At 32.4% G+C, this 10,479-nt stretch overlaps 2 protein-coding genes and 1 pseudogene across 3 annotated transcripts in view; all 3 read right to left on the reverse strand.

The window, feature by feature from the left end:
• LOC107606535 (UPF0481 protein At3g47200-like) overlaps positions 1-10,479 on the reverse strand; it is a 22,420-nt gene that overhangs the window by 1,268 nt on the left and 10,673 nt on the right. The window lies entirely within an intron of this gene.
• On the reverse strand, positions 308-1,290 carry LOC110264784 (annotated as a pseudogene).
• The window catches only part of LOC107606538 (UPF0481 protein At3g47200-like), a 12,570-nt gene continuing 8,058 nt past the window's right edge, over positions 5,968-10,479 (reverse strand). Inside the window, exons 1-2 of one of the 2 annotated variants that reach the window (XM_016308591.2) lie at positions 9,636-9,854; positions 5,968-7,326 (exon numbers count right to left, since the gene is read on the reverse strand). In XM_016308591.2, coding sequence (XP_016164077.1) covers positions 6,063-7,322 — 1,260 coding nt within the window. In that variant the 5' untranslated portion in view covers positions 7,323-7,326; positions 9,636-9,854 and the 3' untranslated portion in view covers positions 5,968-6,062. Of the gene's footprint in view, positions 7,327-9,635; positions 9,855-10,479 lie in introns of those variants that run through there. The other variant, XM_021106985.1, reaches the window with a different exon arrangement.

Raw genomic sequence — 10,479 nt, forward strand, 5'->3', positions numbered from 1 at the left:
TGTTTAATTTATTTTTAATATATATTTTATATTAATTACTAATTTTAGTGTACATGTAACATAATTGTTATAAAATCGACAATTATTAATAGAGTTAATAGTCAATTTCGTCCCTGAAAGATACCTCGATCTCCATTTTCGTCCTCAAAAGTAAAAATTAATCAAAATCGTCCTCCAAAGATACCTTACCTGATCACGTTCGTCATCTCCCTAGCTGAGTTGGCAAACGTACATAGGCTGTTAACTGCCAAGGTGGCAAACGCCAGGCTGTAGCATGTTGTTGAAGACAAGATAACTCTTGTTTAAGATGTCAAATTAGTCCTTAGAGTGGATAAACCCTAATCCCAATTTGAACGATAAATATATCGCCGTGAACACATGCATCGCACGACAGATAAGCCAACCCCTTTGCCACATCCAAGATTATGCTCTTCCTTTGAGGCCAAGTCAGCAATTTCTTCAACTTTTGCTGCTCACTCACCAGAAACAGATGGTCTTCAAGATTTTCATTCGGCATGTAATCATAAACCAAAAACCTCTGACTTCTCCTGTCATTAAATTTTTCATCATCATCACCACTACACAACAGCCTCGAAGAGGCACCAGATTCCGGTGCTTCAGGTTGCTAATAATCTCTACCTCATTACAAAACTCCACATCCCCTTGAAAATCATATTCCAAGATCCTCTTAACCGCCACAACCGAACCATCGGACAAAACCCCCTTGAAAACAAGCCCAAATCCACCCCTGCCAATGAAATTCTTGGTTGAGAAATTATCAGTAGCCTTCTCAAGCTCATCAATCTTGAACCAAATAGACCCCGTATTCGGCCTCAACCTACGCCTAGACCCTTGTTCCTCAGGATCAAAATCAAATTCATCATCATTAAGCTTCTTCCTCCTAACCTTCCTATCATACCAAACATAAACCCCTAACAAACAAGACATAACTAACAAAGCAACACCAGCACCAGTTAACCCAAAAACCAAATCCTGGTGATTTTTTCCAACAGAACCATCACCCTGTGGGTAAAGTGACATACCAAAGATGCAACTCATGGCACCATTGCTTTCAGGTCCATACTGATTCACAAACGCAGCAGCATATAGAATAGTAAATTTGAAACAATTTTCAGAGTGAGAAGCATTACCATCAATGGAGACAAGTTTATGCTGCACCTGAAACCCCGCAGTAAGACACACATCACATAGCAAAAGATCAGTGAGGTCTTGTTTGCAACTAGTATCAAGAGGCGTGATTTGACCAACCTTCTTGTCCCAATCTTTTAGTTAGGGTTTTAATTCCTGCGCAGACGTTTCGGGACATGACGAACTGGTGAGGGTCAAAGCACAAGTCAACGAGGTTGTTTTGGAGAGACAAGGAATTGAGCTGAGACTGGAAATCATGGACGCATGAGGTTGAGGTTTCAAGGTTTGGGAGGTTGAAATTTGTAGTTGCTTTAAGGTACTGCGTGAACCCTATTCCGATTAGAGATAAGAGCGAGGTGCAACAGTTGCTCAAGTTTGATGATAAAGAGTGGAAATTCTCACATGCTGAAGGGTTTCATAGAACTCTCTTAACATAGTTGAAGTCGATGGGGCATGTTGAAGGAGAAGAAGGAGAAGGTGAAGGTGAAAGTGCTGCCATGGTGAAAGACAGAACGGGGGTAACGCATTGCAACGTTTGAATCCTTCCTCTGAAGACAAAATGGCGACGTTTCAATCCTAGGAGTGCTTTCTACCGAAACGACGTCGTTTTTGTTCTCTGCCACCTTGGCAGTTAACGGCTTACGTCAGCGGACGTTTGCCAACTCAGCTAGAGAGATGACGGAAGGACGAACGTGATCAGGTAAGGTATATTTGGAGGACGATTTTGATTAATTTTGACTTTCGAAGACGAAAATGGAGATTGAGGTATCTTTCAGGGACGAAATTGACTATTAACTCATTATTAATAGTTATTTAAGAGAGGAGATTGTCCAAAACTAAAAAAAGAATAATTATTGAAATAACAAGCTAGCGATTTAGAGATTAATTTAATTATGAATTAGGATATAATATATAATATTTACCTTTTAGAATCCAAGGTGAAAAACAATGCAATAGCAATCGGTAATGTTTTGTTTTCTAGCTAATTAAATCTTCTTAATATTATCATATATTATTGACAAAATGTAATGCAATAATAATATCCATTACAAAGCTTAAATAAAAGACCAGATCAATATGTATCTTAATTAAATAGGGTAATGCTAGGTAGACAAAAAAAACAGTCAGAACTTGCCTTATTTAGCATTAATTAATTATCGTAATAATTAATAAATACTAAATAAAGTAAGTTATGGTTGTTTTTGGCTGATTTTCTTTGGTTACCAAACATTTCTGATTAAATAAATGAAAGAATACAAATTAAAATCTATAATAGAGTGTTGGCAATAATATATTAACTAACAAATCTTCAATTTAAGTAGTCTCTATTGTGAATGTATGTGGCTATAGTAGTAGCTTTAGTACTAGTTATTTAAGAAAGAAGCTGGAGAATGGAACATACAGTCTGAATAACAGTAAGAAAGAGCAATAGAATTCCAGCAATAGAAGTTGCTGTCTTCCATGGAGTGGTGAAATAATCGCGTCTCAGAGTTGCTATTTTAGTGCGGCAGGGATGTTTGTAGAAAGCATTCAAATCATCACAAATTTTGAGAGAATTGACATTATAATTTATCAGTATAGTATTCTTATCAACATCTCTGAATAACTTAGCCACTGAAGTGTAAATACAGCAGCTTTTGGTTGTAAACGAAGGTTGTGCCTCCTTCAGCATTGCTTCCAATTCTTTAGCTACATGATTCTCCATATATCTATATATATGCACGTGCATGAGCGCCACCAGAAAGAAAGAAAGGTTATAGAAATGATAATAATTAATGAAAGCCATGCACGCATAAACCTTTTCTCTACAAGTTAGCTAGCTAAATCTATATTCGGACGAGGCAAGCATTCTGTTTATAACTGACATTTTTTTTACCAACACAAGATATATATATATATTAGTGTAATTTATATTTATATTATACAAAATTTGAATATGAATTGATAAAATAAATAATATGTATTTGCATGCACTGTATATAGAAAGGACAGAGTAGATAGCCTGCTTTATAATTTATTCTTAATATATAAAAGTAGGTACATAGGTTTACCCACATTATTTCTAAGTTATTTTTCTTCTTCTACTAATCCCATGTCAGCACCAACACTTACTTGACAAAATTTTAGAATCCACCACTCAAATCTTGCCAAATCAATTTTTATTTTCACATAAAAAACCACAAAAAAACAATTAAAAAACACAATAAAAACCAACAAATTAACTTTTTCCAAATTAATCCTTATTTCTAAAACAACAAAACACAAATTAACATTTACCCCAACAAAAAGCTCTCAAAACCAAAGAACTTATTACCTTTTTCAAACCCTCACCCTCTTAGCACCTCTCCGTACCAAGATCCTATTTCCTCCATCCTCTTTCGGTCCCATCCTATTTCCTCCATCCTCTTCCGGTCCCATGAGCCATTGTTTTTTCCTCAAAACAAATTGTACATCGCGATATCCATCTCCGGCGGAGCCGCATTGCATAAATTGCAGAAACCAGGGCAAACTCCATTCCTCCTCTTGTGGTTTTCTTGTCAGAACTCGATTCTGGGTCTCAGACCAACGTCACCATTCGACGCCGCCAACGTATCTTCCTAAAGATTTTCAACTTTGTCGTTTACTCTTCTCATTGTTCAATATCATTTTCAATAACCCTATTTATTTGTTATAAATAATAACATTTTAATTGTGAACTCATTGCAAGTAGCACAAGTTTATGTATTCCTTTTTTGTAAACGGTTATGTCTAACACTCACAACCAAAATTATTGTGCATTTAAAATTATTTCTTCCTATATACTATCGATTGCAATATTTCATCATCAAATTATAAATTGTTATTTTACATGTGGAGTACTTCTTCTACAATTTATATTTACGTGTTCCTCTTTTTCAAATTGTTATTCCACATGTGCAGTATTGCTTCCACAATTTACTTAGAATGGATTATCATTCTTTGACCATGTCTTATTCTCTTTGTTGTAAAACAATTTGCAGTGGTAATGACAGACCGGAAGAGTTAATATATACCCAAAATTGCTAGATGAAAATCAACCGATTACTATTTAGTAAAATGTTTTAAAAAAATTAAAACAAAAAACTCTTATCTATTATTATTCAATTGAAACATCAAGTACTAATTAAATGCAATAAACATACATTAAAAGTGTCATAATAATAATAATTATAAAAAATTTCAGTTACAAATATTCAAATTCTACAACTTATACATATTAAGACTCTTTCTATTCTTCATTTTTTAATCTCTTATACTAATTGTCAAAAATTCCTTAAATTTAATATAACATTTTTATACGTTTTTCATTCTCATTAATTTATTTATTTCATTATTTACAAACAAAAAAAATCGCAAAAAAAGACAAAGTGTAGCCATTAATGCAAATCGAAAAATGAAAAAAAAAAAAGAAAATATGCAGTTTTATATAACTCTAATATAAATAACCTATGTCTTAAATGTACTATATAGTATAAATAATCTACTTCTCCGCACATTGCGTGCGTCTCACTCTAATTCCTACTAATTATTAGATATTAGATTTAGAAGAAAAAAAACAAGTGTTTCCGTCGGGTCGTTTACCTGGTAATTATTGGTATGTGAAAATATACAAGGAAGCGTTAATGATATTAGTGTTCACTTTAATGTGGATGATGAAAATATGATACTTTCAAATGATTGATGAAGATACTGATTAATTAGCTAAGGGAAGAGTGAAGGAAACTGGTAAATATATAGAAATGACAAAGACATGAAAAGGAAAAAACTACCACATATAGAAGTAAAGAATTTGTTCTTTAGTTTAGTTTTTGTTTAGGTACCAATTGTTTATTCAAGCTATTCCCTTGCATTTTGGTGGTCCATGGATCGGATAAAATTGCAGTGAAGATTGTTGGAACTCATTTTGGGATAGAAGTTGTTAAAGAGGTCAAAACTTTGCCACTAATCATTCCCTGATTTGTAGAGACCATAGTCATCATATTCAATTCACCAAAGGTATAGTCATATTAGAGTGAGAATATCATGTTCAAAATCTAAGTCTAACAATATATTTGTAGTTGATTTTAGTGTAAAAAAAAAAAAAAACCGTGAGGCTGACATGAAAAAGAGAAAACTACCACATATAGAAGTAAAGAATTTGTTCTTTAGTTCAGTTTTTGTTTAGGTTCCAATTGTTTATTCAAGCTATTCCCTTGCATTTTGGTGGTCCATGGATCGGATAAAATTGCAGTGAAGATTGTTGGAACTCATTTTGGGATAGAAGTTGTTAAAGAGGTCAAAACTTTGCCACTAATCATTCCCTGATTTGTAGAGACCATAGTCATCATATTCAATTCACCAAAGGTATAGTCATATTAGAGTGAGAATATCATGTTTAAAATCTAAGTTTAGCAATATATTTATAGCTGATTTTAGTGTACACATACATAATATAATCTATTAAATTATAAGTTATATTAACTTTGAGATTGAGGGAATCAATTTTAACTTTAAAATTTAATTGGTGAGATAAAAATTTTCATTTATAAACTATTTAGAGACCTTATATTTAAAATATGTGAGACTTGTAAGTTGTAATATTTTAAGAAGAAAACATCATACTTTGTCCACTCATCTCCTTAGGAAGAGCTCAATTAAGAATATCAATATATATCACCTTCACGAAGTCATCCGCCCTGTGAGATTGATCTCATCTTCTCCGAGTAACGCGCATGTTTATTTGTTTCTCCAATCACTTTGGTAGTGTTTTGTTTTGCTTTCTAGCTAAATCTAATTATTATTGACAAATTAAAATGGAATGCAACAATAATAATATATATAAATTACAAACTCAAACGAGTAGTAACATATATTACAATCTTAAATTAATGAAAGAATACAAAAGTAAGAACTTATTAAACTTGGAGAATAGAACATTTAGTCTGAACAAAAGTAAGAACGAGTAATACAATTCCAGCAATAGAAGTTGCTGTCTTCCATGGAGTGGTAAAATAATCACGTCTGAGAGTAAGTTTGAGAGTTGCTATTTTAGTGTGAAAAGGATGCTTGTAATAAGCTTTCAAATCATCACAAATTTTGAGATAATTAACATTGACATTTGACGCTATAAAATTTTTATCAACATCGTTAAATAGCTTAGCCAATGAAGTATCATTACCACTTATCGTACTCCAAATTATTCCAGCTTCAATGAGGACATCCGCATCCTTGTCTCTGTTGACAAGTCGAGTAAGGAAGTTAACGTAGTCAGCGATGTAGTGGTCATCAGGATAGTGACACTGCTCCAAAGCCACGATGTTCCTCAACCAAACTTCAGTGAAATCATGTACTACAATATGCGGGATTTTAAGAATACCATGTTCAAATTCCAAGTCTAGTATGCCAATGCCGTGTTTATTTACTGTGAACTTGACTCCTGCTTCAACTAACTCAGATGCACTGTGACCAATAACTAACGGTACAGGGTTCCTTGAAGGTATTCTATGAGATGGTGGCAAGTACAAGTATCTAACCAGATCAGTGAAGTGTGCTATAGTTCTACCATCCGAAGGTGGTGACACTCCTTGGTGGTTGTGAATTTTAAATATACCAAAAGCAAGCCTCATAAATGAAGGGGGTACACCAACATTAACGGGAGAAGCAAAAGCTAGATTGTATATCTTCTCAAAGACAAAAAAAGGAATCTGATTCTCAAGTAATGTCAAATCTTGCATTACCAGATTACTCATCCACGATTTTGAATGGATGACATCATCATTTATTACCCACTCATCTATGAGGAAAAGATCAATTACGAAACAACAGTCTATGAATATCACCTTCACCAATTCATCTACTGTGAGCTCGATTTTCTCCGAGTAACATGCACGAATTTGTGGTTCCAATTGTTTCACGCAACTCACCAAATCGGTCAAACTTGCCTCCGATCTTTTAATGAAATGTTGACAAAAAAACTGTTTGTGCCCTTCCATAGTTACCAGTCTGGAATTCCCGTGATGCAGAGGGCCAATTGAAACAAGCACCGGGGTGTATGCATCTTCGTTTGATTGGCGGAGTAGACTGGGAACCTTGTAGATGCAGCAACTTTCGGTTGTAAACAAAGGTTGTGCCTTCTCCAGCATTGCTTCAAGCTCTATAGCTACATCATTCTCCATATATCTATCCACATGCATGCATGATAATATAACCACCAGATTGAAAGAAAGGTAAGAACCGATAATGATTGATAAAAGCCAACCCTTTGTCTACAAGTTAATTATGGACATAATTGGCTATCTCAATCTTTAACAGTTATCATAGTTCAATTTCTATGATCAGAAGGAAAAAGAGGTATAATCGGTATTGTCAGAAAAGGTATACATTCTGTTTACAAATCTGATAAATTTTGACTAAAAATATTAATTCACATTGTTCAAAAATATTGTTGGTTACTTATACTTTTCCATAACAAATTAGTATACAAAACTTGAATACAAATACATAAAATTAAAAATTTGTGCATGCATTATACTTTATATAGGTAACCTACTTTAGCAGCCCTACTAATTATTATTAGATATTAGATTTAGGAGAAAAAGAACATGTGTTCCAATCGTACTATTGTTTAATTATACCTGGTATGTTAAAAGATACAAGGGAGCGATAGTGATATTAATGCTCAATTCAATGGGGATGATAAAAATATGATACTTTAAAATGATTGATGAAGATATTGAATTAGTCAAGGAAGGAGTGAAGGAAACTGATAAATATATAGAAATGACAGAGAAGAAAATGTGAGGCTGGTACGGAAAAAAAAATACTACCATATAGAAGTAAAGAATTTGTTCTTTAATTTAGTTTTTGTTTAATTTACTCATCAATTATTGTTTATTCAAGCTATTATTCCCTTGCATTTTGGCGGTCCAAGGATAAATTTCTGCTTGCAATGAAGATTAAGAATTATAGGGTTCCTCAACACATTAATATACCTAAAAGTGATAAAAAAATAAGAGAAGATAAAATCTAAGACTTTCCTTTATACCTAAAAGAAAGTTTTTAAATAGATGTATAAATAAAAAAAAAAGTGATAAAACATCATTCAATTCTTCTATGTAAAAAAGCACATATAACTATGTATTATTATTGAAAAAGTATAGATAAACAATGAAAATATTAAACAATGTAAACAATGGATATATCGGATGTTCAATTTACTAGGTGTGCAGATGGTTATTCTAACACTAAAATTTAGGTGAGTAATTTGGTGTGTAATGTGTGTTACTTGAATTTGGTCAATTTTAGAGCCCATTGTTCATATTGTTCAAAAAAGTCATTGATTACCTAACATAACCTATTACTATTTCTGTATACATATATCATATGGTATAAGATCAATGAGAAACATAAAAAATGAATGAAAGGAAGCAAAAGAATAGTACTAGAGATCTGAAAGCCTTCAAAAGTGATTGAAGATAGTGATTAAGTATTGAAGGAAGCTAACATGCATCTATATATACATAATTTGTAAAAGGAAAAAAGAATGCAAACAAAGAAAAGAATTGAATGTGTTCCTTATTAATGTAATATAGTTTGGTTAAGTACAGGTTCTAATTCTTTAACCTACGTTTTTTCTTTACTTTATTCCTATAACGGTTATTGTTAGTATAGGAATGTTGAATAAGGTTGAAGAGAAGAGAGAAAGAGAATGAGAGAGTAGTGAATTGAAATGAGTTCTCTGTGCATTATGCTCTGCATTCTACAAGTATATGTATCCTATGCTTGTCATGCAAGACTTACATACCATAAATCTTGATAACTACCTTTCTTAACATGGATAACTAATTAACTCCTACTGTGATAACTAACTTTCTTCACATATACTATAATATTTTTTATATTTCATAATCATCATTTCATATTTTTGCTCTAAGTTTTTTAAGGTTTTAGCTAGCATGATTTCATTTCATGGATTTCTTCTTTCTTCTTTTTTTTTCCTTTTTGATGATAACATGAAAATTTGAAAATTCTTAGCGCAAAAATTTAGTAACTCGTAGTAAATAAAGCAAATATAATGACCTTCTCTTTTTCTTGCTCTATGTATTTTTCCTATCTCTACCACCCTACGGTCCCTACCTATATGATGAGTGCATGTTTATTTATTTCTCTCTAATCACTTTGGTAGTGTATTGCTTTATCTAATTAATTTAAAATTTAATTTTTAAAATTAAAATTAACCTTTTTTTTTTTAACTTATTTTTTAGATTGTTAAAAAAAATGGTTGTTTTCCTATACTTCTCGTCACCCCGAATCTTACTTTTCACTAATATTAAGATGATAACTCTATGAAAGGTTAAAAAAGAACATATTGCTAAGACAGTAGATTTAACAGCACAACCATTGCTTCAATAATAAATAAATAAATAAATATTAGACATGAACAGTAGTATAGAACTTAGTAAGAAAGTAAGATGTGCAATTTTACTCACAGCAAGATGCTGCAGCCTCACACGGTGATGATCCTTCTATAATTTTGGCCACCAGAAAGTGAAAGATAGTGTGCCTGAATTTGCTTAGTGGCTATACCAAATTCTTTCTTTCAATAGGAAGTATTGGATGGAAGCTTGGCACTGAAAGTATTGGTTTATATAAGCAAATACTAAAAGCAAAAGGAAGGATCCTTTGCAATCAATGGGACGACTTGAAATCATGAGTTGACCCAAGCTATACAAAATATCGTTAATTAATACTGAGTAATGAAAGCGTATTATTTTTTGGTTACCTAACATTGTTGAATTGAATTAATATTTAGGTGAATTCTATCCCACCAATTAATGTTTTGAAGGTTACTATATATACTGTTGTGTCTCCGTTCTGGCAATTGGGCTAGGAATTAAAAGTGGGTCCCACATGTCTTGGCCATAACTAACGTCTAACGAGGTGAATAGCTGCCTGATTCGCTAACCATGTGGTCAAGTAATAACTAAAAGTGAGAGGGGCTAAATCAAGAATGAAAATATTACAGAAATTATTTTTAATATGAAAATAGAAATGGTATTTTGCTTAAATATTGATATTTGAAGTATATTACACAGTATTGTAGAATTCATTTAACACGCTTCATATATTGGTCAATATACTACTACGTGTCCAACATGCTCTCATATGTTACACTAAACCTTCACGTGTTGATCTTTTATCTACAAAATCCATCTTTCTATAGTTACACAAAATAATCCTATTTCCTAAAAAAAACACCAATATTTCTTTTGTATAAAAAAAAATCAGCATTTTTTGTAGTTTTCTTCTTCTAATACAAAAAAAAAGTCGAAA

Source organism: Arachis ipaensis, chromosome B07, assembly GCF_000816755.2.
Source record: "Arachis ipaensis cultivar K30076 chromosome B07, Araip1.1, whole genome shotgun sequence".
Taxonomy (NCBI): Eukaryota; Viridiplantae; Streptophyta; class Magnoliopsida; order Fabales; family Fabaceae; genus Arachis; species Arachis ipaensis.